The sequence below is a fragment of the Myiozetetes cayanensis genome, unplaced genomic scaffold, assembly GCF_022539395.1.
Source record: "Myiozetetes cayanensis isolate MyiCay16 unplaced genomic scaffold, myiCay2020 scf20-37, whole genome shotgun sequence".
Taxonomy (NCBI): Eukaryota; Metazoa; Chordata; class Aves; order Passeriformes; family Tyrannidae; genus Myiozetetes; species Myiozetetes cayanensis.
Window position 1 is genome coordinate 14,182,900 of NW_026087412.1, and position 27,298 is coordinate 14,210,197.

A 27,298-nucleotide genomic window follows, 5' to 3' on the forward strand; every position below is an offset into this window, starting at 1 on the left:
GGCCGGGCAGAGCCGTGGGGCGCGGGACATTCACCCCCAGCCCCACTGCACCCACCCCACCCCGGCACCCACCTCCTCCTTCTTCTGCTCGTCCGACTTCTCCTCCAGGTACACGGATGCAGGGACGAACTTCCGAGCCGGAGCCTCTTTCGGGGCCTCGCTCACTGCGAGAGCGGCGTAACCGTGGGGCGGCTGACACCCCCCCAACACCATCCCCGTGGGCTGGGGGTCCCGCCCTGCCCCTCACCCACCTGGCACCATGCCGGCCGGGCACAGGCTGGCGCGGCGCTGCTGCCCGTCCTGCCCCGCCAGCCACGCACCCGCACCCAGGGCCGGCTCCCACCAGACGCGGGTGGGCGGGTAGAGGTCGTCCTGGAAATACTCCTTCTGTGGGGGCAAGTGACGGTGAGGGGGGTTCCCTGCCTCTGTCCCCGTCCCAGAACGCAGCCAGGCCCCCCCTCCCCTTGCCCCCCACCCACCTTGACACGTGGCACGTGGAAAGCCACGGGCTCCAGGCTGCTCTGCCCCAGGCGCAGTGCACGGGCGAACTCCACCTCCCGCACCTCGCACGTCGTTTTGGGCAGGAAGACAAAGCCCTGGCGGGGTAGGGGTGTGAGCGGAGTCTGGCAGCACAGGCAAGGGGTCAGGGACGGGCAGCACTGCCCCTCTTTACCTTGTGGGGTTCGTTGGAGGTGAAGCTGTTGCACTCGAGGAAATAGGGGGGCTCGGGAGTCACCTCATAGAGGAAGACTCTGGTGTCACCCTGGGGATGGAGTGAGACGGGGGCTGTCAAGGTGCATGGAGGGCCCCTCTGCACTTTTGGGGTGCTGTAGACAGGTAGCCACCCCAATTTTTTTGAGGGCAAGCCCTCACCTTGCCGGTGAGGAAGACAACACTGGTATCCTCATCATAGAAGGGCAGGAGGGTGGAAGGGGCCACGTCAAGCCCAAGGACGGACAAGGGTCCCTCAGGCAGAGCCTGTGCCCGGTACAGGAGGATCCTCCTCTCACTGCGGCTGTGGGGAGGTGACAATGAGGGGGAGCACAGTATCCCTTGGTGTCCTTGCCCTGGCACGTGTCCCCCTCTTTACCTATCAAAGCCAGACACCAGGAGGTAGTTGCCACCGCAAACCCAAACCAGGCGTGCTCCACGTCCCCCCTCTGGACCTGGACCCTCCTGTGTGGGGAGAAGGTCACTCTGCCTGCTCAGAGAGAGCTGGGGGTGCGGGCAGGTGCCCTCGGGGGGGTGTTCCCGCCTGCAGCCCCAGCTCTCCAGCCCACCCTCAGTGCCCTGATTGTACCTGTTGAGGCTGAGGGCTGCACCGTGGCTCGTAGAGCCGTATCCGTCCGTCTTTGCTCACTGTCGCCAGCTTCTTCCCGTCCGGGCTCCAAGCCATGCTGAAGATCTGGGCAGACAGATGTTGTGTGCCCTCAGTGTCCCAAAGTCACGCCTCAGGTGTCCCCAGGTTTGTCGTCCCTTACCTGATCTGTGTGTCCCTGCAGGCACAAGACTTCCTGCTCGGCGCTCAGATCCCAGATCCGCACTGTCATGTCATAGGAGGAGGAAACCAGGAGATCGGATGCCATGGGGTGGAAGCGGATGGAGTAAATCTTTTCTGTGTGACCTGGGAAGGTTGAGCGGTGCGTGGTTGTCACCAGCTGTGGGCACCACCGGGCTGGCTTGTCCCCTGTGTAGGGTGCTCGGTGTGTCCCCTCACCTTGGAGAACGGCTTCAGGCTCCTGCAGCGTCTCCTGCAGCCCTCCCTCAGGGATCCGCCACAGCCGGATCTTGGCATCTTCACCAGCTGTGGACCAAGCAGGATGGGCGGTGGTTAATGCAGTGGTCAGCGTGCCCAGAGCCAGGGGGCTATCCTGGCACGCTCCGGCGGGGCCGGCACACGCACCCACAGCGAGGCGCCGCGGGTTGAAGGGGTCCCAGCAGAGGTCGGCCACGGCCACGCTGTTCTGGATGGTGGGCACGGCCGTGTCGGGGAGACGGCCGGGCTTGGAGAGCTGCGGGAAAGAGGCGGGAGTCACTGGCACGGCTCTCACGGCGCCGTGCCGGCCTCCAGCCGCTCCGGGGTACCTCGAGCACGGCGATCTGGCCGCCGGCGGTGAGCAGGGGCAGGGCGACGCGCTGGGGGTTGGTGCAGAAGCCGTCGCACTCGCCCGGCGTGGTGAGGCTGAGCCCCCGCAGGTTGGTGTGGTGGAAGTCGCGGTGCAGCACCCGGCCCTGCGCGTGCCGGAAGCGGGAGCTGGGCCCTGGAGCGGGTGAGGGATGCGTGAGTGCCCCGAACCCCCACTCAGGGAGGGACCCCGAGCTCACCCTGCTGCCTGCTCACCCAAAATGCTCTGCAGGGACTTCTGGCTGGGGCTGCTGGCGAAGCCGCTGGAGGGGCCGGTGCTGGCTGAGAGCGAGATGGCTGCACTGCCTGGCGAGGCCAGTGAGGATGGCGAGGAGTAGCCACTGGCCTCCTACAGGAGAGAGAGCGGGTGGGCAGGGGGTGCTGGTAGCCCTGCCTTTAACTGTGGGATAAAGGCGGCAGGGACCCCCATCCCCTCAGCATCCAAAGCACATTCCCAGCACCCCATGCTCACGCTCCGGTCGGCGTCGGTGTGGCCAATGTCGGTGTCGGTGTGGTCGATGTCGGTGTCGGTGATGTCAGCATTGGCGTGGCTCGTGTCGGTGTGGCTGGCGTTGGTGTGGCGGGTGAAGGCGATGACAGGGGAGGTGAAGGTCTCCGTGGATCTCCGTGCAGGGTGCAGGCTCACCCTCCCCACCTGCACCAGGCACAGCGGTGGGCATGGGGCAGTGGCAATGCCACTGGCAAGGACACACCCCCGGGTGACACTGACCTGCTGGTTGTTGCCTGCCCACCAGGCTTGGGCATTGGTGGCCGGCAGGGTCCCAGTGCAGTCAGGGAACAGATCCTCATGGAAGTCTTGGACAGACTGGGGGAGAAGGGATGGGACAAGGTGGGTGCTCCCGAAGTCCCACAGCCTCCGTCCTGCTGCAGGTGGGACACTCCTGCACACCCCCAGACACCTCTAGCACCCAGACTCCCACTACCCAGCACCCAAATTTCATCCAGTTTAAGCACGCAGCACCTGTTGCACAACAGCACCCAGCAGGTGGCACCCAGCTATCAGCATCCGCTCTCCAGCACCCCAATTCTGCATGCAGCACCCGGCTTCCCAAATCCAGCACGCAGCAAACCCACACTCCGTGACCCACTGCCAGCTCCCAGGTTTGACCTCCCCTTCTGCTCTGCCCAGGCTGGGGATGGAGTCTCACTTTTTGTCACCCAGCGCTGGCAAGGTGTCACCCCATGAGACGAAACCAGGCATCCATGCCGCAGTGCCACCGGCAGCCCCCCCTCACCTTGCGTGGCACCACGTAGCTGACAGGGACCAGGGCGGTGTTGGTGAGCTGCAGGACACGGAGCACCTCGCAGGCCATGACATCCAGGGCCAGGCGTGGCACGGCCGCCAGGCCCCGCGTGCTGCCCTCTGTCCGGCACTGGGTCACTGTGGGGAGGGGGGTGGACACGAGGTGGGCAGTGCAGGCAGGGGTGAGCCCCCAGGGCTGCCACGACCCCGGTGTGGGATGGGACCTGCTTACCCTGGGTGAGCGCTGGCTGCGTGGGGGCCACCTCAAAGCAGTACAGGAGGTTTTCTCCCTGGAAGAGAGGTGGAGTGGACAGGGAATGAGTGAGGCTGGAGGAAGCACCCCACTGCACCCACGTGCACCTTCCTGTACTCCCCTGCACCCACAGGCACCTTGCTGCAATCTCTGCACCCCTCTGCACCTTCTTACACCTGCATGCACCTCGATACGCTCCCCTGCACCCTTCTGTGCCCTCCTGTACCCTCCTGCACCCACATGCACCTTGCTGCATCTCCTGCACCCCTCTGCACCCCCCTGCAATCCCTGCATGCTTCTCTACTCCACTGCACCCCCGTGCACCTCCCTACACCCCCCTGCATCCTCCTGTACCCCCCTTCACCCCCCTGCTATGGGACCTCACCTTCCCTGCCAGCACCAGCAGCCCTGTGTCAGCGTCATACAGTGGTATGGTCACCCTGTAAGGGAAGCAGATGCTGAGCTGGGGGTGCTGAGCTGAGGGCACCCCGCAGTGCAGCACCCCAAAGGCTGTGGGGCTGGATCCTGCTTCCCTGGCTGGTGCACACCAAAACCCCGTGCTGGGGAAGTGCAGGGCAGGATCAGGCCCTGTCAGCAGTTGGAGGGCAGTGGTGGTGCTGGGGGATGCCCTCAGGCTGCTGGGCTGGTCCCCAGCTTAGGACCTGCACTGTCCTACCCTGGGGTGACACGTTGGCAGCGGGATGGCACTGCCAGCTGCTCCCAGTGCCGGGTGCTCGGTGCCTGCTGCGGAGCTGTGCCCAGCCGCAGGGTATCCTGCTCCCAGCCCTGCTCCCAGCACCCAGACAAGGCACCCAGCCTCACTCAGGGAAGCCACTGGCACCTGCAGGGGAGCCCCGGGGCTGGCCGGGCCGGCTTGGCCAGTTTGGGGTGGGCGCGTGGCACACCCTGGCACCTGCGGTGTTGAGCAGCCCCGGGAGTGCCCTGAGGCCGGGCTGTGCCCGCTGGAGCGTGTCCCTGCTCCCTGCCCTGCACCCTGTCCCAGCCCGCAGCCCGGGGTTGCTCCACAGCTGGGGAATGACCGTGACTGAGGGTCTGGTGGTCAGGACACGCCCCATGGCCAGAGGGGACCATGGCTGGGGGGTGCCAGAGGGGTCTGTGACAGGGAATACTCAGTGGTCTGAGGGGACAGTGGTGACAGAAGCACGGAGTCACTTCTGTGCCTTCCCACATCAGGGGTGGAGGAGGGAGAGCCACAGGCAGAGACCAAAGGGACAATCTATTACCTTTGTTTGACATTTCTGTGGCTGTGCCAAGGGGAGAGAGGTATTCCATGCCATCCCATGCCATGAAGGATAGGTGTGCCTGGTATGGCACTCTCCTGCCCCAGGGCGGTTGGCACAACCTGGCAAACACTGATGGGATGCCCGTGGCAGGCACCGGGCGTCCCCTGCCCTGCTGCCACTACTGCCAGCAGCACTGCCACCACCACAGGGGCACAGGGTTGGGACAAGGGCACCCTGGGTGCCTGATTGTCCCAGCCCAGCCTGTGCCATCCTCACCGTGCCAAACAGGGGACACTGTCCTGCAGCACTGGGCACAGCTCTGCCGCCACCAGGGCATGGGGACAGCCCTGTGAGGGCCACCCCCTGCCTCCTGTCCCCCAGAAGACAGTGGCAGGGGCTCTGTGGATGCCAGGGGCATGGAGGGACCAGGATCCCAGGGCACTGGGTCCCATGGGTCCCAGGGACCCTGATTACCCTGGCCACACTGGATATGGGAGTGCCAAGGACACTCAGCCATGGTGTTACCAGTGGTGCCAGGGGTCCCGTGGGTGCTGGGGATATGAGGGAGATACCTCCACCTGCACCTACCCCCTATGCCTGCTTGTCTACATACCAGGGGTGCTGGGGTCTCAGGGACCCCAGCCCCAGGGATTCTGGAGGTCCTGGGGGGCCCCAAAGGGTTTGGAGGGTCTGGGAGCTGCCAGAGTCCTGGGTATTCTTGTGGGTCCTGGGTATTCTTGTGACTCTGGAGGTCCAGGAGATCTCATGGAGTCCCTGTGGATCCTGGGGGTTCCTGTGACTCTGGGGAGCCCTGGGGTCCCTATGACTCTGGGAGGTCCCTGAAGTCCTGTGACTCTGGGTCTGTGATTCCCTGGAGTCCCCAGGGGTCCCTGTGACTCTGGAGTCCCAGATGTCCTGGGTGTCCCAGGTGTCACTGTGATTCCAAGATCACGGGAAGTCCCGGGGGTGGCTGTGGCTCTGCGATCCCGGAGATCCGGGGGGTCCCTGTGACTCGGGGGTCCCGGGGGTCCCGGGGGTGGCTGTGGCTCTGCGATTCCGGAGATCCGGGGGGTCCCTGTGACTCGGGGGTCCCGGGGGTGGCTGTGGCTCTGCGATCCCGGAGATCCGGGGGGTCCCTGTGACTCGGGGGTCCCGGGGGTCGCTGTGACTCTGCGATCCCGGAGATCCGGGGGGTCCCTGTGACTCGGGGGTCCCGGGGGTTCCTGTGACTCGGGGGTCCCGGAGATCCGGGGGGTCCCTGTGACTCGGGGGTCCCGGGGGTCCCGGGGGTCCCCGCGGTCCCGCCCCCGTCGGGCCCCAGGTGCGCGGGGGGCGGGGCCTCGTTGCCCGCCATGCCCCGCCCCCCGCCGTTCTCTCAGCCAATGGGCGACCGGCGGGAGGGCAGGCCCCGCCCCGCGGTTTAAAAGCCGCCCCCCGCTCTCGGCGCCGCCAGAGAGGGGAGTGCTCGCCCGGCCGCCGATCCTCCCGCGCCATGGACTGACCGCCCTCCCCGACGGCCCCGCACGGCCCCGCACCGCCCGCCACGGTGAGTCCCGCGGCCGCGGCACCGCCCGACCCTCCACACAGCCACTGGGGCTCGTGCGGCGGCGGCCCACGGGCGACAGGGGGCTCTGCCGCGGCCACCGGGGGGCTCAGGGGACGGCGGGGCCCGGGGGGCCCTGGGCCGGGCCGTGGGGCAGCCGGGGTGGGCTGGGAACCCACGGTGACAGGGCGTCACCGGGACCTTGGCCGCAGGCAGGACACTCAGGGCCAGCGACTCCTCCGGGCCTCGGATGGGGGTCGGTGTGCTCTGCTCCCTGCGAGGCCTCGGCTGAGCCACGGACACCCGGCTGGCCCCTGCCAGGGCTGGTGGCAGGGCCTCGGCCGGGCTGGGGGATGGCACTGTGGTGGGCTGGGATGAGGCAGACCCCTAATCCCCCCCTACCTGTCCTGCTGTGGGATGTGCTGGGGTCTGGCCCAGGGACCTCAGCCTGGTGCTGAGGGTAAGGGGGGAGAGATGTGTCTGGGGCTAACGTGGAGCACAGCTCTATCCAGCATGACTGGCTGGCAGTGAGCCACCCTGCCAGCAGAAGAGGTCCAGGACCCCCTCGGGACTGGTATGGTTCTGGGCCCATCCTGTGCTCATCCTGTCCTGGCAGACGTGGCAGCAGGGCTGTCCTGTTGGGGTCAGGCAGGGGTGGGAGCTGCTGACAGCCATGTCCACCACCACCCTCCTCAGCAGAGGGCTCGGCTGGGGTGGGGTTTGGCTGCCCTTGCCCTGCCTGTCCTCGGGGGTCAGTGTCCTGGGTCGCTGACCCTCCGTGGGGCCAAGCGGGTCCCAAGGCGGTGCTAGTGAGGGTTTCCCTCTGGCTGGTGCAGAGGGACGGGTGCCAGCAGGGCCACCAGCCAGCCTGGCCGCTGGGGATACCCCACTGCTCCTCCTGCCGCCAGCTCCCTGTGTGCCTTGTCGTCACGCAGTGTGCAACTGGAGGCCCCTGTCACCCTCTTTGGGTGTGACTTTGGGCCACCGTGGGGGTAAATGTTCCTTTCCACACCTGGCTCCCTCCTAGGCTGGCAGTTGCCACAGGAGTCAGTGTATCTCAGCAGAGATGCTCCAGTTCCAAGACTTTTCTTCCCAACCAAAACGCCCCAATCATGTCACCCCCACACACCCACTCTTGCCAACACGCCCTGTGCCGACAGGTCCTGCTGGGGCCGGGGCAGCCAGGCTGCCCTGACCCAGCCGTGCCGCTGCCCACACGGCGCTGGGCAGTGCCGCCGTCAGGGATGACACTAATTACTGTTTTCCCCCGCGCCACGCCAAGGCCAGCCGGCCTCGCCGGGTGTCCCTGACGCAAGGGCTGCCTGCCCGGCTGGCTCTGCCGGCGGGACACGGCACAAGGAAGCGCTCGGGGACAGCCGCGGCCACCCCAGTCACTGCAGAGGAATCTGCCCGTGCCGCCCGGGCCACGCGTGGCACCATCGCCGGCCTCCTCCCACCCTCCGCCGGCGTTCCGGCTCCTCCCCAGGCGGTTTGGCTGCCGGTGAAGCGGCTCTGCTGGTTTTTCTCCTTGCCAGCACCTGAGACGGGGAGCGCGGCCGGGTCAAAGGGGCAGGAGCGGGATGGAGGGGCTGGCGGGTGCTCCCGGGAATGCAATAACCAGGCCTGCATTCCTGCGGGGCTGCTGCGGAAACTTTAATTAAATAGGGAGGGGAGCGGGAGGAGGTGGGAGCTGAGGCGGCGCAGGGTGGGTTGAAAGGGAGGAGGATTAAGGGCTTAATCCTGCATCCCCCCAGCTGGCGCTCGGGAGGGGGCACGTGCTGACATCAGCTTGCTTTGGGGGGTGTAAGGGAGGGGAGCGGCTCTGCATCCTGCCCAGCAAAGGCACCGTGTCCCTCCCTGCCGTGACAGGGATGGAGTTCAGGGCCCAGCTGTGAGCAGGGCCCCTGTCCTTCCTGCTCTGGTGCCACCAGCCAAGGTGGCAACCCACCAGCCAGCAACAACGCTAGCTTTGTTTGGCCTTGGGGCCTTGCTTGCCGGTGCAGAAAGGGACATCTCGGCTCTGCCTGGTTCCCTGAGTCCCCAAGCAGCAGAGAAGGGCAGGAATCCCCAGGAGGGCTCCTCCAGCCTGTCCTGCACAGGTGCCACCCTGTGGCGTGGGGACAGCATCATCCTTGTTGTTAAAACATGTGGCGGATGCAAAGAGGGGCAGGAGTGGGATTGTCCAGCCTGGGGGGCTGCAGGCAGGAAGGGGGGACACAGCACTCCCACCCCAGCAGGCTGGCAGGGAAAGGCTGAGCCGGGACTGGGGGAATCTGAGCCCAGATCCTCCCCACAGCCGGAAAATATGAATAATACGGCAAATATCTGCGGTGCAGGCGCGGGGGAGCCCAGCCAAGGCAGCAGCAGGCCGCTGGCAGGGCGGCCCCAACACCTCCAGCAGAACCGGGGCCTCCTCTCCACCCCTGGGGACCCTGCCAGGACCTGGGGAGGCTGTTTCCCTGCCCCTCGTTTCTGGGGTGACCTGGGCTGGGTTAACCTCTCGCTGCCTCGAAATAGCGCGTGGTGGAGGCGGCGTGCGGGCGCGGTGCTGGCGTGTGCCAGCGGAGCGGGCGATGCCGAGGGGGCGGCGGTGCAGGCGTGTGGGGCGGCCGTGCCAGCCTGCCCGGCGCTCGTGGCCAGGCACGGATGCGCGGCCGTGGCCGGGCTGGGCGAACCTGCCCGGAGCAGGGAGCCTGGCAGGCGGGGAGGAAATGCCAGCGTAATTAAAGGGACGAGAGAGGCTTGGAGTCAGCAGCTGGTTGCAGCGCGGGACACGTCAGCGAAACCCGACCCTGGCATTGCAAAACCAGCCCCGGCCTCGCCAGCATCCCGCAGGCCTGGCCCTGCTCCGGGGCTGTCCACCCGGGCAGCCTGGCACGGGGGTGGCACCGCTGGCATGCCAGCACTTCATGCCATGGGCTCTTTCCAGCCGGCGTGCTCCAGCTGCTGGAACCATCTCGAGGGGGGCCAGGTCTGCCCCCAGCCTCAAAAAGCACTTCACGAGGTCTCCATGATGTGGTTTTGGTTCTGCTCTGTGCTTGTGGTCCTTGTGTTGCGCACTGGCTGTGTGATGTGGAGGTGTGGGGGGAGCCAGCAGCAGTGAGAGGACTGAGCTGCGGGTGCTGGAGAAGGGATGCTGTAATGGTGACCCCCTGGGTGACAGTGACCCCCTGGATGCAGCACAGCTCCTCCCCGGCATCAGGGGCTGACGGCACAGGTCATGTCAGGGCAGGGCCAGTCAAGCCAAGTGACTCAGGCGGTTGTGGTGACCCTGCCCAGCCGTGGGCGCACCCCACCCTCGGGTGCACCCCACCCTGGGGGGGGCCGGCTTGGGAAGAGGTGAGGACAGAGCCAGTCACCACGTTAACCCTGGCTGACACCCCAGCAGGGGGACAAGGGGACACAGCAGGGGTCCAGACCCTGCTGGCGCAGGATGTGGTGTCCCTGCAGCGCCGGCCGGCCGGGGCAGGCGGCACGTGCTGCTGTGTGACCCGCCAGCCCCCGCACACCGAGAGGGCCCCTTCTGAGCTGCAGCGGGGGGTGTTTGCCTGGAGCTCTGACAGCTCCGAGCAGGGAGGAGGTAGGCCAGGGCTGGGGAAGGGTTCACCTCTTCCCTGCCTGGGGACCCCCATCTACCACCTCCCTTTACCCCTAATGGGGTGGCAGGAGGCAGTGGGTCCCTGGCCCTGCCTCGTATCATTAAAAGGGCTGAAAGGGAGGGCTGAGGAGAGGAACCAGCTCCGTGTGGCACAGCCTGCGGCTGCAACATTGGCCAGGGCATCCAACATTGGCTAGGGCAGGGGTGGTTATAGCCTTGCTCACTCCAGAGCATCCCTGCTGTCCTGAGTCCCCAAGGGACAAGGACACAGTCTGTGGTGCTGTGCTGAGTCCCTGCAGTGCAGCAGGGAGGGGAATGGCAAGGTGACCTGTGGGGCCAGGGGCTGGCTGGGGGTGGGTATGAGCCCCTGGACTCTGTGGGGACACAAATGGCTCCACCAGCCCCATGGCCTAGGCCCACAGTCTGGGCCACCCCTGCTGCTGGTGATCCAGGCAGGAGCAGCCCCCGTGGGTGCAGCTGCCGGGATGGCACAAGCAAAGGGTTAAGCTGAGCTCAGTGCAGGGAAGGCCGGCCAGGCTCCCACCCCTTCCCGGTGCTCTGATTCTCCACATCCCCCGTGTTTGATTTGCACCCTGCTGAGCAGTGGGGGTGGTTGGGGCCCTTGTGTGCACTGGGGGCTGGGGGGAAATCTTGGTGTGCCACTGGAGACAGTCCAAATACCAGTGGGATGTGTCTCATGGTAGAGCCTGGAGTGCACAAAGGTACCATGTCCCTAAATCCTGGAGCTCTGGGGAGGGGGAGAGCATGGAGCCCACGTGCTGCTTCACTCTCACCAGCTCTGTCACATGGATTCAGAGGTGACCCACAGCCCTGCCAGCCCTGGATACCCCCAGCAGGGCCTGGCCCCTGACCCTGGCTGCATTTCTCTCTCCACAGAGCTGACACCATGAACCAGCTGATCCTTTGCACGCTGTTCCTCTTGGCCCGTGGGGAGCTGGCCAGGGCTTGTCCCGCGGGATGCCAGTGCCAAGACCCCAAGACCATCCTGTGTGCGGCCAGGCGGGGCCAGACGGTGCCCCAGGGGCTGCCCTCCAACACCCTCTCCCTCTACGTCTTTGAGAACGGCATCACCACGCTCAGTGAGGACAGCTTTGCAGGCCTGCCCGCCCTCCAGCTCCTGGACCTCTCACAAAACAAGATCACCAGCATCCAGAAAAACATCTTCCAGCCTCTGACAGAGCTCGTCAACTTGGACCTGTCCTCCAACCAGCTGCAGGAGATCACCAATGAAACCTTCCACGGGCTGCGGCTGCTGGAACGGCTCTACCTGCAGAGGAACAGGATCCAGCATATCCACACTGCTGCCTTCGACACGCTGGAGAATCTGCTGGAGCTGAAGCTGCAGAACAACCAGCTCAGGGCTGTGCCCCCCCTCGACCTGCCCAATCTCCTGCTGCTGGACATCAGCTGGAACAAGATCCCCACCATTGCACCGGGGGCCTTCCATGCTGTCAACATTGAGTCCCTGAAGATCGCGGGGCTGGGCCTGACGAGCTTAAACGAGGAGCTCTTCCAGGTCCAGAACAACCTCCACGAGCTGGATGTCTCCGACAACCTTCTGGAGCGCGTCCCGGCGGTGCTGCGGCGGCTGGGCAGCCTCACCCGGCTCAGCCTGGCCGGCAATGCCCGAATCTCCCAGCTGCCAGCCGACAACTTCCAGAGCCTTCACAACCTCCAGGAGCTGGACATCAGTAACCTCAACATCAACACCATCCCTCGGGATTTCTCCAGCTTCTTCCCCAGGCTGCGGTCTGTGACGGCCGCCGGCAACCCCTTCAACTGCATCTGCCAGATGAGCTGGCTGGTGCAGTGGGTGAACGCCAGCGGAGTGGTGCTGCGGCGCCCCGAGGAGACACGCTGCCACTTCCCCCCCAAAAACTCCGGCAAGCTCCTCCACCACCTGCAGTACTCTGACTTTGGCTGCCCCACCACCACCCCCACGCCCACCACGCCCCGCACCACCACGCTGCCGCCACCTGCGCTGCTGCCCACCACCCACCGCCCACCCCCGCCCGCCAGCACCGCTGCGCCCACCCCAGGGGCCAGGGACCCCCAGGGCAGCTCCACGCCAGTGCCCTTCAGCGGCACCCCGTCCCCCACCAGCTCCCCGCCGCCCATCTGCCCCCCTCGCACGTGTCTGAATGGCGGCACCTGCCACCTGGGCGCGCAGAACCTCCTGGAGTGCCTGTGCCCCGCGGGCTTTGCCGGCGCGTACTGTGAGGTGGAGGCGAGGGGGACGACGCCGGCCCCGGGCACGCCGTCCCCACCGCCTGGCCGGCGGGTCAGCATCGCGCAGGTGGGCAGCACCTCTCTCAAGGTGGACCTGCACAACTACGTCCAGTCCAAGGCACAGCTGAAGGGCATCCGCCTGAGCTACCGGAACCTCTCGGGGCCGGACAAGCGGCCGGTGATGCTGCGTTTGCCGGCTTCGCTCTCCGAGTACACGGTGCGGGCGCTGAAACCCAACTGCACCTACCGCGTCTGCATCGGGGCGCTGGGGGAGGTCCCCAGGGAGGAGCACTGTGCTGAAGCGCAGACCCTGCCCCTCAGCCTGCAGCAGCACTCCCCTGTCACCCAGAGCCAGGACCCCAACCTCGCCCTGATCCTCGTCCCCGTGGTGGCCGCCGCGCTGCTGCTGGTGGTGGTGGTCACCGCCGCCATGTACTACCGCCGGCACCACCAGGCCAAGGCGCGTGCCGGCGCAGGGGTGGACGCCAGCCCGCTGGAGCTGGAAGGGGTTAAAGCCTGCCTGGACAATGGGGACTTGAGCAGCCACGGCTGCAAGGTGCCGGAGGCGGCGATGCTTTCTGGTGGCTCCGAGTGCGAGGTGCCGCTCATGCAGTCGCACTACCCCAGCAACAACAACACCCCGGGGCTCAAACCCTCTTACTTCTGAGCCCTGGACACGGGAGGGCTGAGCTCCAGCAGCAGCACCTGGGCACGTCCCTCTGGGATACAGATCGCCAAGGAGCTGACTGAATTGAGGCAGAAAACCCCCAAACCCACAACGTGCAATTTCCGCGAGGCTGCCACGCTTCGGGAGGAGACACAAATTTTACTGCTCGGTGCCTTGATTTCTGTGACTCTACGTAGAACGTGGGTAGCGGAAGAAAGAGGGGTTTTAATTTGGGGGCTGGGAGGGGGGGCTTCTCTTTAGCTACTGCTACAGAGAAAGCTGCCGTGACTCGGCTGAGGGCTGCCCACGTGCTGGTAACAAGGGTCCTTTAGCAGAGCACAGCCCGTGACTCTCGACTCCCTGGAAGCTGATGTGAGCAATATGGCCCGGCCGAGGTGCTGGGACCCTCGGGACCCCCTGGGCCAAAGGAAGTGCCGAGCAGGCAAACCGGGAATTGAAGCTTTAAGAACTCAGAATATTTATACACCGTTATTTCCCATTTCTTCTGGGAAAACTTGGTTTTTTTTTAGTACAGGTTTGTGTACATCTCTTTTGTAAGACAGACCAGAAGGGTGTCTTTTTGTAAAAAAAAAAAAAACAACACACCAAAATAATTAAAATAACAACAACGAAAACTTCTGTGCCGCCCTGAGCACCCTGGCAGGGGTGTGGGCAGTGTGGTGTGTCCCCTGTGGAGCAGCGGGAAGGTTGGAAAGGTCAGTTGTGTCCTCTCATTGTTGTTGGCAAGCACTGGGATGAGTCAGGGCGATGGAGGGGGGAAGTTTTCCCGACTCTGGGCGCTGCCCGCCACCACGGGCGCTGAGGAGGGGTTCCCAAAACAGAGGCCACGGGGTTCAAATCGGCCCCTGCCCTGCACATCATCCAGCCTTACTTCATCCCTTCCCGCCTGCCAGATGGCTCTGGGGCCAGCTGCGGGACAAACAGCCCAGCCCAATCTCCTGACGTCACCCCCAGCAGCACCGGGACGCCCAGAGCACCCCTGACAAGTGTCAGCCTGCAGGGCCCCCCCCAGCCCGGGGGCTGCAGCCAGAGCCCCCACTGCCCGGCCCCGGGAACAGCCGGTTTCATGCGCTGGCCCTGGCGGGGAGCGCTGGGAGCCGGCACTCGGCAGGTTCCCGCTGCCAAGTGGTTTCTGCTCCAACTCTCTGGTTTTAATCGTTTTCCAATCCTTTATCTTTCGGGCTGGAATTTTCCAGGTTGAGGCCCTGCCCGCCGAGGTATGTTTGATTTGGAGAGAATGAGCACAACGCGGGGCTGACGCCGAGGGTCACCGCCGTGCCGCACCGCGCTGGCCGCTCTGCCGGAGGACACGGCCCTGACCCCGCCGGCCCCCTGGTCCTGCTCACCCGGGGCAGGGAGAGGCTCTGGATGCAATTAGGGGCGCGGGGTGGCGGCGGGGGCCGTCTGGCACAGCCCCCCCCTCGCTCCCAGGTGGGCTTCCGGCAGGGCTGGCTCCCATTAGGGCCGGCGCAGCGGCAGGAGGGGCCCCTCGCCAGCGCGGGCGGCTCTCTGCGATGGCCACGCTCGCCCACTCAAAGGGCCCATTGTGGTCCTCTCCCCACAGATTTTTCAAATTAACATCCCAAATTCCTCCCAAAATTGCTGCTGTGTAAATATTTTCACTGCGAGCTTTGTATATTTTCCAGCCTCGCGAGGAGGAGAGAAGAAAAGTCCCTGGCGGAGCCACGGCCTCATGCCGGGTGCCCCCGGCCGGCCACTGCCACAGCCCCCCGAGCCTGGCCCTGCCCCTGCGTGTCCCCCCATCAGCACTGGCTGCAGGGACCTCGCAGAGCCCTCCAGCCCCTCCTGGCCCCTCACTTCCCCCCTCCTTTGCCTCCATGATGTGCCCTTCCCCTAACAAAGCTCATTTCCCCACTTGCAATGAGCTGGAGGTTTGCAGGGCGCTCCCCCACATGCCAAGTTTGCTGGGGACCCTCATGACCCTTCAGCAAGTCCCACCATTCCGGGGAGGGTTCCAGCAGCTCCAAAGTGATGGGATCTACAGTGAAAATGCCAACCCAGCAGGAGCCAAGTGGGGGCTCGGCTTTGGCAGGTGCAGCACCACCGGGATGCCCCAAGCCAAGGGTTTTAGGGTGCCAGCCAGGGGGTTGGAGCAGCACAAGGGGGGCAGCCTTGGCACAGAGGTGATGGGGACACTGTGGCCAGGGCAGGGCTTGGTGTCCCCACCTGACACTCATGTCTGCACTTGGGCAGCCCTGCAGGAGACCAGCATTGCCCAAAATGGGACTGTCCAGCCCCTGTGGCTTCCTGAATCCCAGCACAAAATTCCCCCTGGCCACTGCCAGCCCCATCGCGTGCCAAGAGCGGCTCCGAGCGGCACATTGTGCGGCGCTGCTAATTCCTCCAAGCTGAATCAGCGCTGGGAGGGATTGCAAAACCCCCTGAAATGGACCCAAAAAAAATCCGTCTTGCTAAGCAATCCAGCGGGGCTGGTAACCGAGAGCCCCGGCCAGAGCCACCGGCAGGATGGGGGCTTGGCGGGAAGCCTCACCAGGAGGAGCCTCCAGCTTCACTGGGGCAAATCCAGCCTGCACCCCAGTGTGGAGGCCTCCAGTCTCCCAAAAAAACACCCCTGGCCCCATGGAAACCAAATCCATGTCCCCTTGGGCCCCCAGGTACCTGTGGGCAGAGCAGAGCCTTGAGGGGCCATGTTGCCTCGGTGCCATCGGTCCCCATGCCCACTCCCCAGGGTGGGGACAGGTGTGTGCCCGTCCCACAGCCCCCAGTGCTGCCAGGAAGAGTTTTGGGAGGGCAGAAATCCTGCTGCCTTCCTGGAAAGCTGGAGAGGCCAGAGAGCCGTGGCCCATCTGGGAGTGATTTTGGTGCTGCCATCCCATCCCATCCCAGCTCCATCCACAGCGCTGGGCTATTTTTACCCAGTGGAATTACGGGGCAGGCGATGATGGGTGAGGTGGCTGCCCCCACCTTAACCCCTTTGTGTATCTGCCCAGCAGCCCCATGGGGATGGGTCCCACTGGGGTGGCACCTGGGGGGTGGCCTCTCCCCCTCCTCGTGTGTGAGGTTTGCAGCCAAGTGGGGGCAGGAAAAGCCCCTTCCCCATCATGGATGGTAAGCAGCCACCAGCACAGGCACCTATGGGATCTGCCCAGGGACTGGAGCAGGGATGGGGACAGGGATGGACCTGTCCTGCTCAGGGCTGTGCCTGCTGGGTTGGGAGAGACCCCCAAAGCACCCACCACAAACCAAAAGGGTTGCTAAGCCTCAGGAAAAAGCAGTGCAAGGGGTATTAGGGCCAGGTGGGATGAGAGCAGGACTGGCCATTGAGGTCCCATTACAGAGGGTGCCTGGGAAGAGGTGGCAATGTGACAGCAGGGACATGTCCTTCAGTGAGGCCATGTGCTCTGGTGCACACAAGAGCTGGAGCTGAGACATGCTGGGGCTACAAGCCTGACCCCAGGACCTGGCTCAGCCACAGCCTTTGGCTGGGACAGAGGCAGTGGGTGGGCACTGGGGGCTGAGCACCCCTGGGCAGCATCCCCAGGGAACTGCCTGGGACCCTCCATGTCCTCCTTTGGCTCTGGGTGGGACAAAAATCCCCCAAATCTCTCTGCAAACATCCTGCTGGGCGGGCACCCTGCTGTAGGCAGGTTTCTTCCCAGTTCTGTTGGACTTTGTACTGTGAAGAGCAGTGGGGGTCTGGCTGTCCCCATCCCTCCCCATCACCGTCCCGCCCCAGGGGGACGTGCCCAGTGTCAGCACACGCCACGGGGACATGGCTCCCTGGGACCTCTGCTGACCCAGGCATCTCGATCATCCCTATTGATCATCCCTATTGATCCAGCCGCAGCCCCGAGCCGGCTGTGGCACCCCCAGACTCCCTTGGGGACATTTTCGGGACACCAAAAGATGCAGCCACACAAGGGAGCCGCTGTTCTCCTGCCACCACGGTGGTGACAGCACCGTCCCGGGGCAGTGCCGCGCCGGCCGCCGGGCGCGCAGCACCGGGGTCTGCTCGGTGACCCCGAGTCGGAGCCGGTAACACAACCCTGCCGGTGCTGGTTACAATTTAGGGCAACAATAACCTATTGAGGCCCCTTCCTGGCTCCTGCCCTGCTGCTCCTTGATCTAATTAAAGGGGGCCGGGGGAGAGACAAAACCTGAGCCGAAGGAATGGCAGGTACCCGGAGGCGGCACATTGAGGACCACGGCACGGAGAGGGGCCATGGCCACCCACACCTTCTGCCTCCCGCCTTCTCAGGGGTCTGGGAATTGGGCCTGACACTGGTGGGGTGCTTTGAAAATGAGGTTTGTTTGGTTGGAAACATCTCACCTGCTCAGGATTTGGGATGGAAACCCCCAAGGCACACGCTGATGTGGGGGTGCATGGGGCCGGTGCCCACCACTCTCTGCCCTCTTCCCCCATGGATGCTGGGCAGGGCGCAGCCACCCTGTAGGCTGTGGGCACTGGGGTGTGTGCGCTAGAGTCACCCCGACCTTGGGGCACGCCATGGCCCTGCTCTGGGGTGCCACAGGGACATGTGGTGCCGGCTCGGTGGGCGCGGTGGGGACGCAGAGGGGACGCGGTAGGGATGCGGTAGGGACGCGGGCTCCCCTTCCTGCCGGCCTGGCGTCAGTAATGAATGGTATGAGTTTCCTGCCCGCCCACTGATTGCTTCCTCAAAGAGCCTCAACGAGCTGCTGCCGCTGCACCCAGCTCGCCGTGCCTCGCTCACGGCATGGCCGGCACTGCTGGACCTGCCTTCGTGCCCCACGCCGGGCATCAGTGCCCACACTGGAGACCCACAGCGGGCACCCAGCACCACCGGTGCCATCTCTGGGGGACTCGGTTCCTCTAGCACTGAGCCTGACCCAACAGTGCTTCCAGGGGTATCTGGTGACCCCCCCAAAACTGCCACCCCCTGCCCCAGCCACAGCGCCAGGGCTCCCGAGTGTCGAGCCCCTGCTCAGGACGGCTCAGCCTGAGGGAGAGCGCAGCCCCCGCTCGGCCCCTCCGCCGGGAGCCAGCCCAAATCCCCCTCCACCATTTGTCATCTCCGCCAGATTTACAGGCGGGAGCGGTTGGGGCTGGGAGCGCGGTGGGGCCGGCGCGGCTGCCTGAAGAAAGCACCTCCCAAAAGCACGGGAGGGTCCCCCCCTCGACCCCGCCACCCCCAGCCCCTCTCGCGTGGCCCCACCACGCAGCCGCATCCCGGCAGGGCCCCGGCGTGACGCGCAGGCATCGCCCGCCAGCCGCATTCCTGGGCCGATAAACGCGGCAGCCAAAATATCTGCAGCCTGCGCCGAGCGCAGCCGCGGCCCCGCGCCTGCAGCACAGCGAGCCGGGCTGGCTCACCCCTGCCTAGCCAGAGGGATCCGCGGTAATTCCCACTGGATTCTCCATCAAGAGCAATAACGGACCCCAAAGCGTGCCCTTTGCTGCCCGCTGTGTGCCCCGGCCTCCCTTGGGAGTGTTCAATGATGGAGGTCACCGAGCCTGCACCTCTGCCTTTGCAGATGGCGCTGGCAGGGCTGGGGAGCAGGAGAGCTGGGAGCTGCTCCCCTGGGGAGCTCGCAGGAAAGGGGAAAGCTTGCTTGTTCCCACCATGCTGGCACCTCCCCACTGTGCCCACAGCTGATCCTCTCCCCTCCCGTGTGTCCCGGGTGCTGCCAGCACCAGCACAGAGCTGACACCTCGGTGCAGCCGAGGGCCAACCCTGCTGCAAAAGCTCACTCAGCCCCTTGCCAGAGACCCCATATTGGCACCCAGCAGCTGCTGACCACCCAGCTTGCCCTGGCACCTCAGCCCACCAAGGAGCCAGCTCAGCGTCCAGTGAGGGTCCTGGCATCCCAGTGCTTTGCCAGCAGCTCTGGGAAAAGCCAGTGGCCTCTAGTACATACCAACAAGTAGCATGGCCCGAACCCCCATCCCTGTGGGATGAAGGCACAGACTCCTCCTCCTCCTCCTCCTGTTTCCTCACCCACACTGTGACAACCAGGCCAGCTCTGTGGGCAGCGTGGGAGAGGCCAAGCTGAGTCTAACCTGAGTGTTCCTGGCCTTGGCAGTGCCCCACAGACAGGAGACAGCTCCATCATGCTGTGTCAAGAGGCAGTGACCCCTTAAGCTGCCAAAGCTCCTCTTCCACTTCCCCAGGGGATGCCTGGTGAGCACCAGCCTGGCCACGGCTGGCTGGGCAGTCACCACGGCACCACAGCACAAAGCACCGTGGCCCCACTGTGAGCGGGAGGCTGGGGCCGAGCCGCTCCAGTGCTCCAGCAGTGCCAAAGGGATTCACTCGCCCGCAGCATCTCGTGGTACCGCCCCAGTGCATGCGCCCACCCAGCCAGCAGCCACCTCAGACACTGTCCCCAGCAGTGCCATCACCCACCACAGCGTCACAGAGCACCTCTGTGCCCTCCACAGCACTGTCACCACGCTCCCATCCCACCCAAATGGGGATGGGGATGTGCCTGTGCCTGTCCCCAGCCTTGTCTGCAGATTCAGACCAAATGCTGCTGGTGCCAGGAGCTCTCTGCCACCTCCTGCTCCACCACCACGCTCCCTGAGGGTCCCTGGCCATGACGTCCCCACCGCCCACCCTCCTGCCCCGCGGTGTGTCCCCGTCCCTACCCCGGCGAGGTGTCCAGTGCCGTGGTGAGCATCGCTCCGCTGAACCGCCGTGTGTCCCACAGCTTCACCTCCCGCTCCCGCATCTGCAGGGATACACACGCAGTGTCAGCGGGCACGGGGGCTGCCTGGCCCTCCCCACGGTGCCACTGCCTTCACCACCCAGCCTCCTGCCATCCAGCAAGGGCCAGGGCGCCTGGTGAGGGGACCTTCTGCTTTCATGCTTTTGGGCCACCTAAAAAGCACTTGGGGCCCTGGCACAGCAGCTGCAGGAAGTGGGGCTGGGACATCCTGGTAGTGCCAGGGCCACCTTCCCAGGGAAGACTGTACCTGGCTGAACCCCACGGAGATGAGGTAATCGCTGGAGCCCATCCAGAGCAGCCGGGAGTCCTTGTTGTTCTCATGTCCCAGGACACTCTGCAAGGCACAGGAGACACGGCTGTCAGTGTTGCTGCCTGCCCTGCTGGGCACATTGAAGGGACATGTGCTGCACCAGCCATGGTTGTGAACAGCCCCAAGGCCGAGCACATGGAGCTGAGCACTCTCTCCCGACTCTGCTGAGAGCTGCTGTGGGGACAGTGCAGTGGGGACAGCCTGCAAGCGATGACAGCCCTGAGCCCCCACCCTGTGCCAGTGCCAGTGCCAGCATGGTTGCCTTGTGGAATGGCTGGCCTGGCTCCCGGTGAGGAGCAGGGTGTGGCAGCAGGTAACGTGAGCGTGAAGGGGCACGGGATGGCTCCTGGGTCCCCAGGGCTCTCCCCACACCCGGCGAGGGGGTGACAGGGTCACAGCGCTGCGAGGAAGCTGCTCCATGCCACAGGCGCTAGAGGAGGCTTGGCCTTGGCCATGATGACAGAGGGACTTACTTCCTCGGCTGCATCCCCGAGCTCTTTATCCACGCCGAATCCCACCTGCAGGGGCTGGGTGCCCCGTGTGTGTCCAGACGCTATCGAAACACACGGCAAACTGAGCCTGGCCACATCCCCCACGCTGTTCTAATCCCCTGCACCCTGCTCCACCTCTCGCCTGGGCTGCCCGCAGGACTGGGACCCCCAGCCCATGCCACCGCCTCATCCTGCTCCCCGTGCCAGTCCTGCCGAGGACAGGAGGGGTAGAGTTTCCACGGGGCTGTCAGCGGGTGCTTCCCGGCTCCCATGTGTCCCCCAGATGGGCCCTGCGGTTCGCAGCGCCCTGCGGGAGCCGGCAGCCAGCCCCGCCCGCGGTGCAGGCAGCGCTCGCAGCCCCTCCGCTCCTTGCAAAGCGCCAATAAATGGCTGCTAACGAGTTCAGGGCTGGCAGGGAGAGCGGAGAGCTCTGCCAGAGCCAAACCCACCACGGTGCTTCCGGCACCACCGCGCAGGGCAGGGGGTGGGAGGGATGGGGGCAACTGGGGGTGCACACGGAGGAGCCCTTGAGCTGCATCCCCCTTGGTGTGAGCACTGTGACCTTCAGCCACGGCCAGCAAGGCTCTGCCACCGTGGCAGCCAGCGAGGGGGCACAAAGGTGCTGTATCTCCCACTTCCCCAGCAGATAAACCCCTCTGGAGCACCTTTCTCCAGTCCCAGCCTCCAGCCCCAGAGAGATGCCACTCTTTGGAGAGTGCCGGGGTGGGAGCAGGCACATTGTGCCAAGCTCGTCCTCCCCTGGCTCCGTCACACCAGCTGCATTGCCAGCACAAACATGGCTCACTTGGAAGAGGCAGCACTGGCCGAGCTAAAGCCGGTGCTCCCAGCCACGGGAGCAGGATGTGGGGCAGGAGGGGCCCGGCCCCCTCCGCCAACACGCTGGCAGTGGACCCAGCGCTCGGCGGGGAAAGGACCTGGAGAAGGGAACATGTCCCAGGATCGGTGCCAAAGAGGGATGGAAACTCCAGGAGCTGGGGCCAGCCCGCACGTCAGCCAGGAGAGCACTTCTGCACCTGAGCCGTGCGCCTGTGGCAGCCAGAACTCAACATCTGGAGATCCCATAGCCGATGGCGGTGGCTCCATGGCCCCAGGGCCCTGCGGGTCTCCTGGCCCCCCTGGTGGTGGGGGGCAGCCCCGGGGCGGTGGCAGGGCTGGCAGAGGGCAGGGCGCTGCCGCAGCGCTCCCAGCCCGTGGTGTGCCGGCTGTGGAGCAGGGCCATGTTTTCTGCATTAGTTCCATCCCTGCTCAGCAGTACGTATGGCAGCAAGTATGTGGGAGGCTGGGCTGCTCCAGGCTCGCTCAGACACCCGCCTGTGCAGACGTTGCCAGAGGTGAGCCGGCGGACAGCAGTCAATCCTGGGGACCCCCCGCCCCGTGTCCGGTCCCCTGGTGTGGGGGGTCTCAGCAGGGCCAGGGCGATGTGAGCTGGCACTGAGGGTGGACACTGGGGTGGTTCGGCCAGCTCAGAGCCCTGGGGTGGCCACGGGGCTGCTGAGGATCTCTGGGGCTGGCAGAGCTTGGCAGAGATCCTGGCACCCCTCCTGGAGTGATGCTGGAACCCCCCGTGTCCCTGGAGCAGGGGACCAGCCGCAGCCCAAAGGACAGGCATCCCTTCTGAGCTGCTTGTCCCAACAGCAGGCTGCAAGGAGCCCACCAGCTCCACGCCAGCCCCTGGGGATCCAAGGAGGCCTCTCAGTTCCCTGCCAGTGCCCAGGCAGCCCAGCTTTCTCCTGCCCATCACACGGGTCCAGCCCAGCTGGTTTTGGGCAGCCCAGGCTGGGGGCAGCCTGTGCTCCCTCCTCGGAGCCAGATCAGCTGCATGGGGAGAGTTTCCAGCACCATCCCCCTCCCAGTCTCAACCCATCCCTCCCACCACAGGCTGGGGCAAGGCTCTGGTACCCACGGGGGTCCCCAGCCCTGCTCCCTGTGCAACACCGAGGGGGCTGCGTGGGGGCCAGGCCCGGCGTGTGGGATGCAGCTGTTGGCAGCGACGCAGCGGCGGGGTCGGGTGAGCTGGTAACAGCTGCCCGCAGGGAGCGGCTGCCTTCGGCCGCCTGGGAGAGCCCCACACAAAGCCGAGGCTGCTCCGGCTCCCAGGCGATCCCCGTCTCCACGGGAACCGTCCACCCTCCGCCGGATGCAGGGCAGGGAGGGCATAGCCGTGGGGCTGGACGGGAGGCAGATGGCCGGGGGGGGGCCCAGCTGTGCCCTTGGCAGAGCCCCCGTGGATGGCAGGGGCTGGGACAGCTCAGCCGTGCCTGTGGCTAGCAGCCCATGAGCGTGGCTAGCAGCCTGCAGGCATCTGATCCCCGTGGGAAGCAAGCCCAGCAGCAGGATCTGCGTGGGCACAGGAGGCACCAGAGCCAGGCTGAGCCATTCCTTTGCCAGCGGGTGCCAGGGCAGGAGGGGTCTTGCCTGGCCAGGGCACTGTGGGGGGCTCCAGGGACAGACACTCTCCAGCTCCATGCACATGGGGAAGCCATCGCTCCTTCACAGCCTACGAGGCAGCTGGGGGCAGGAGGAACAGCTTCCAGGGAGCCGAGGGGGTTAACCACGCACCGAATCCTCCTCTCTGAACAAGAATGTGAGTGATCTCCCTTCCTTGCCAAGTCCCAGTTACTCCAGAGGTGGCCAGGAAAGCAGAGCAGCCTCTCCCAAGCCAGCCCCACTCCTGGTCTCTGCCTGTAGCTCAAGGAGACCAGGATCTGGTCTTCCTAGGGAAGCATAAGGATTCCACATAGCAGCAGAGATGCTCCAGTAGCCACCATGCTGCCAGCACTGGCCCCTGCCCACTGATGAGTGTGGGGACGGAGTGGGACAAGCCCCCTCCTGCAGATGTCGCCTCCCTGATCCCACTGGCCAGGGCAGCATCGCTGTGGTGTTCCTGTGACCCAGGGAGCTGGGCACCCTTAGGCTCTGCCTCTTCCACTCACTGCCAGAGCAGCCCCCCACCTCCATCCAGGATGCTGCCAGCCCAGCAAGGGCAGGAAGGCGAGTGGGCTCCTACCCAGACAGCCCCTCCCTTGGCACGGGTGCCAGGACACAGGACCAGGATGGAAGCACGACCTCCATCCCTGGGCAGGCGAGGGGGAACTCGCTGGCCATGTGGGGTGGGCAGGCTCCTCTCCCACATCTCATCTCTTCCTGCAGCCACCGACCCCAGCAGCTGTGAGGCTGTTATCAAATCCCCAAACACTTCTGCCCTCTGCAGTAGGAGCCTGCCAGGTCACACATGGGCTGGGGTTTCCAAAATGCTGTGAGGGGGATGCCAACCCATGTGGGTGTGAGCCGGAGAGGCCGTTCCCAGCAGGAGGGACAGGCATCCAGGCCTATCCATCCGGTGCTGCCACACACCCACATCCCTTGAGATGCCTCTGGCTCATCCCGAATCCTCCTCGACTTCCCCATGTCTGCCATACCAAGCGGCATTCCTGGGAAGGACGGCCGAGGGGGAAGCGGAGCAGAGGAAATATAAACAGTCCCGTGCAGCTACGCTGGGGAACAGAAGCATGAGAGCGCCGAGTGTGCGCTGCTATAAATAGGCAGCCCAGAGTCAGGCCAACTTTTTCAAAGCTTCCCACGGTCTCCTTGGGAATGTGGGATGCTGTGGACCTTCCCCCAGCCCGGAGGAAGCCGCTGCCGAGGCTGGGAGTCAGGTACCCCCAGGGTGACCCCAGCGTGGGATACCACGATGATGAGGTGTCGGGGGAGGAAGGCTAAAAGTCTCTGTGTCCTGATGCGCCTTCCACTGACAATGACGAGTGGTCCCCAGGCAGCCCCAGACTGACAGCTGGACCCTGGGCAGCAGTGGCATGTCAGGGTCCAAAGAGTCCTTCCTGGCTGTGGATACAGCCAGGGTCACCCCAACCTGGATCTCCACCTTGCCACAGCATCACCCTGCCACCACAGCGATGCTGCCCATGCAGACCCTCTCCCTGCTGCATCTCCCACTGTGGCGGGGACTGATGTGACCCATGGGATGGTGGCCACAGTTTGGGAGAAGGGCTGGAGTCCCTCTTCCACCCCTGGGACTTGGAGCTGGGTTGGGACAGCACCAGGTGTGCCTGGGCCGTGAGCCCTGGCTGCTCCCCGTCACCGAGTCCTGCCCCCCAGCACAGCCCACAAGGTGGGGGGACAAACCCATGGTGGGGACAAGCCTGCAGGGACACTCTCCCAACTGTCCCCAGGCGCCCTTAGCCCCAGCCCTGCTCATTAAAACAGCTCATTACAACATGAGCAGGAGCGTGCGCCGGCCCGGTGCGCGCGGCCGTTCCCTCGCCCCCGGTCCTGCCGAAACGCCGGCAGAGGAAGTTTCTCGTGAGAACAGAGCCAGCTCCTCTCCATCCCACACTGGCCCTGCTCAGCAGCAGCCCCACAGCTTCACAGAGACAGCTCCTGTCCCTGTCCCAGGAGCCAGGTGCCGGCCACTTGCACACACAGCCCCTGGCACGAGGGCGTGGGGGGCAGAATGTGGCCCATGGGCTCTGTACCCAGGAGAAGGTGGCCAGGGCAGGGGGCAAGCAGAGATGCCACTGTAGAAGCGCAAGGCATACCCGAATCACTGCCCTGCCCTGTGCTGGTGACCCACCTGGGCATCAGCCAGGGTATGGGCACCTTCCCGGTGCTCCGACTCCCTGCTCAGCACTGGTCCAGAGGGGCACGTGGGAAGGAGGTTTGGTGGGGTTTGCACAGGAATGGCAGGAGGGCGAGGGCAGGAGCAGCGATGCTGAGCCCTGACAGAGCTGAAGCCGCGAGGGAGAGGATGTGACTCACTTCCAGGGAGAGGGTCAAGGCAAGGAGGGCGACCACCAGCACCTGTGGGAGGGGAGGGCAGGCGGCTGGGGCAGCATGGCCTTGGGAAGGGATAAGGTAGTGGACTCACAGGATTCTTGGGAAGGACAGCAGAGCTCGAACCTGGACCCAGCCAGGCAGCAGCAGCATGGCTACAGGGGGTGGCACAGCAGGACCCACTGCAGCCCTGGCATCTCCACTGCCAGTACAGGGTCACCAAGGAGGCACGGAGAGCAACAACAGGGTGTGGGCACAGCCCTAATGCTCAGTAAGGCCTGCAATGAGGGCCTGAGTGTCCAGCAGGATGAGGCCACTGCTCTCCCAGGGGAAATCATGGCCCCGGGTACATACCAGGCACCCCACAGGGTCAGCCAGACCCTGTCCACGCTGCCCTCACTGCGTCACACACTCCTGCCTGCTACTGGGACATGCTCAAAATAGCTGCCACGGGCGTAGCCGGGAATGGGGGGTCAGGCCCTGGCGAGGGCATGGCTGGGGTGTGGGCAGCCTGCCAGTCGCCCTCCTTGTCACCCACCCTCAGTCCCCTGCCCCATGTGTGCTGCATCCACACTACCCGAGAGAGTAGCATCAGGTAATAGGAGGAGCGACCCCTCCTCCCTGAGCCTCTTATTTTAGCTCCTTCTCATTCTTTTCCCCCTGCTCTAAAAAAAGGAATGTTTAATGAGGCAGGCTTGGCAAATTAAGAAAACCAGCCGGAGGAGCAGCCCAAGGCCAAGGCCGGCTCTTGGCACCACAGAGTGCCGCGGAGAGAGCGGGGAGAGCCGGCGGTGCCGAGCCCTCCGCCTGCTGCGGAGGAAACCTGGCCTGTGGCGCCGTGGGGGCCAGCCTGGCTGGAAAAACCATCCCACCGTTCACCTCTGCAAAAAAACAGGCAACTCCTAAGCCAGGAGCTCCTGAGGTGCTGGCACCGCACCGCGGCTGCGGCATCACCTGGTTCCGTAACCGCGCTGGCCCGGCGGGGAGAGAAGGAGCATTTCCAAATTAACCAGCCCTCCAGCAATGGGGAAAAAAAGAAACAACAAAGCCCAGGAGTGTTAATCCCCTTGGCTAAGCAAGCTCTGTGCAAACTTCCAGAGGATTTATGGCATTTTAAAGTTTTCCCCTTCAGCACAGTACTTCTCGAAGACTAAACATCTCCATCCATCCGAGCTGGCCGGGGCAGGGCCGCAGCAAGGAAGGTGCATATTTCTCTTGGCAAACATGGATCGCCGGCCCCGGGCTGGATCAGACAGCAGTGGAGGGAAGTGAGCTGCCTGCTTTGAACAGCCACCATCATTCACACGTTATTTTTAATAGCTCAGCGAGAGAGAGTCCACCCTCCCCAGGAGACTTGGCTTGAGCCCATCGCACTCACAGCTCCGCCGAAACGCTGTTGGACAAGCTGACAGGTCTGGCAGGGGGAGAACTGGGGGGGGAGGCGGGGAGGGGAGCACTGGGGCCACGGATGGATAGACACAGGATGAATTTGGGAGCAGGGAGTGGGACCTTCTAGCCCTGCCAAGTGGCAGCTTGGAGCAGGAGAGTGTCACGGGGGCCACTGGAGGGCTGGAAGCACTTTGCCCTGGCTCGCCAGCACGTGTCACCACTGGGTTTATGTTTATATACTGTGGTGGGGTGTTTATAAGGCTGCTTGAAGGGTTAGGGCACCATTTGTACCCACAGGAAGCACCCCGAGGCCTTATAGGAGCTCAGAACCCAGGTTATGAGCAGGAGCAGATGCAAAGTCCAGGTGCAGTGCTGGAGCACCAGCTCCCTTCAGTTGGTGCCCAGGGTTACTGCTGTGCCTGGGCACAGCGGCTTCCTGAGCACGTGGGCAGCAGGAGAGGCACCAGGAGCATCAGAGCCTGCTGCAGCCATCTCAGCCTACTCTCCAGTGCATCCCTGCCTTCGGGCACACAGCTGTCAGCAGCCAGAGCCCCCAAGCCACAGGAAACCTCTAATAAGAGGCTGTTTGAACTTGACGTCAAGGCTTAAGTTCTCTGCTTATTTCCTAATCGCTGTTATTTGCT

General features: G+C 64.7%; 2 protein-coding genes across 3 annotated transcripts in view; one reads left to right on the forward strand and one right to left on the reverse strand.

Annotated features, from left to right (window-relative positions):
• LOC126641191 (mitochondrial import inner membrane translocase subunit TIM16-like) overlaps nt 1-27,298 on the reverse strand; it is a 38,038-nt gene that overhangs the window by 2,827 nt on the left and 7,913 nt on the right. For both annotated transcript variants that reach the window (XM_050317637.1, XM_050317633.1), the window contains exons 8-26: nt 19,903-19,989; nt 19,576-19,658; nt 4,028-4,082; nt 3,622-3,679; nt 3,382-3,527; nt 2,856-2,951; nt 2,598-2,780; nt 2,342-2,474; nt 2,086-2,261; nt 1,904-2,012; nt 1,718-1,804; nt 1,482-1,624; nt 1,301-1,405; nt 1,091-1,176; nt 874-1,015; nt 674-763; nt 480-596; nt 252-387; nt 73-164 (exon numbers count right to left, since the gene is read on the reverse strand). In XM_050317637.1, the coding sequence (XP_050173594.1) occupies nt 73-164; nt 252-387; nt 480-596; nt 674-763; nt 874-1,015; nt 1,091-1,176; nt 1,301-1,405; nt 1,482-1,624; nt 1,718-1,804; nt 1,904-2,012; nt 2,086-2,261; nt 2,342-2,474; nt 2,598-2,780; nt 2,856-2,951; nt 3,382-3,527; nt 3,622-3,679; nt 4,028-4,082; nt 19,576-19,658; nt 19,903-19,989 (2,124 nt within the window). The remainder of the gene's footprint in view (nt 1-72; nt 165-251; nt 388-479; nt 597-673; nt 764-873; nt 1,016-1,090; nt 1,177-1,300; nt 1,406-1,481; nt 1,625-1,717; nt 1,805-1,903; nt 2,013-2,085; nt 2,262-2,341; nt 2,475-2,597; nt 2,781-2,855; nt 2,952-3,381; nt 3,528-3,621; nt 3,680-4,027; nt 4,083-19,575; nt 19,659-19,902; nt 19,990-27,298) is intronic.
• Nucleotides 6,334-13,547, forward strand: VASN (vasorin). Its single transcript, XM_050317665.1, has 2 exons — nt 6,334-6,432; nt 10,925-13,547. Exon 2 carries the CDS (start codon nt 10,935-10,937, stop codon nt 12,942-12,944), a length of 2,010 nt encoding a protein of 669 aa, XP_050173622.1. The 5' UTR covers nt 6,334-6,432; nt 10,925-10,934; the 3' UTR covers nt 12,945-13,547.

Bases quoted from the DNA above. Each gene is read 5' to 3' on its own strand.
- VASN (XM_050317665.1), top strand. From the start codon at position 10,935: ATGAACCAGCTGATCCTTTGCACGCTGTTCCTCTTGGCCCGTGGGGAG.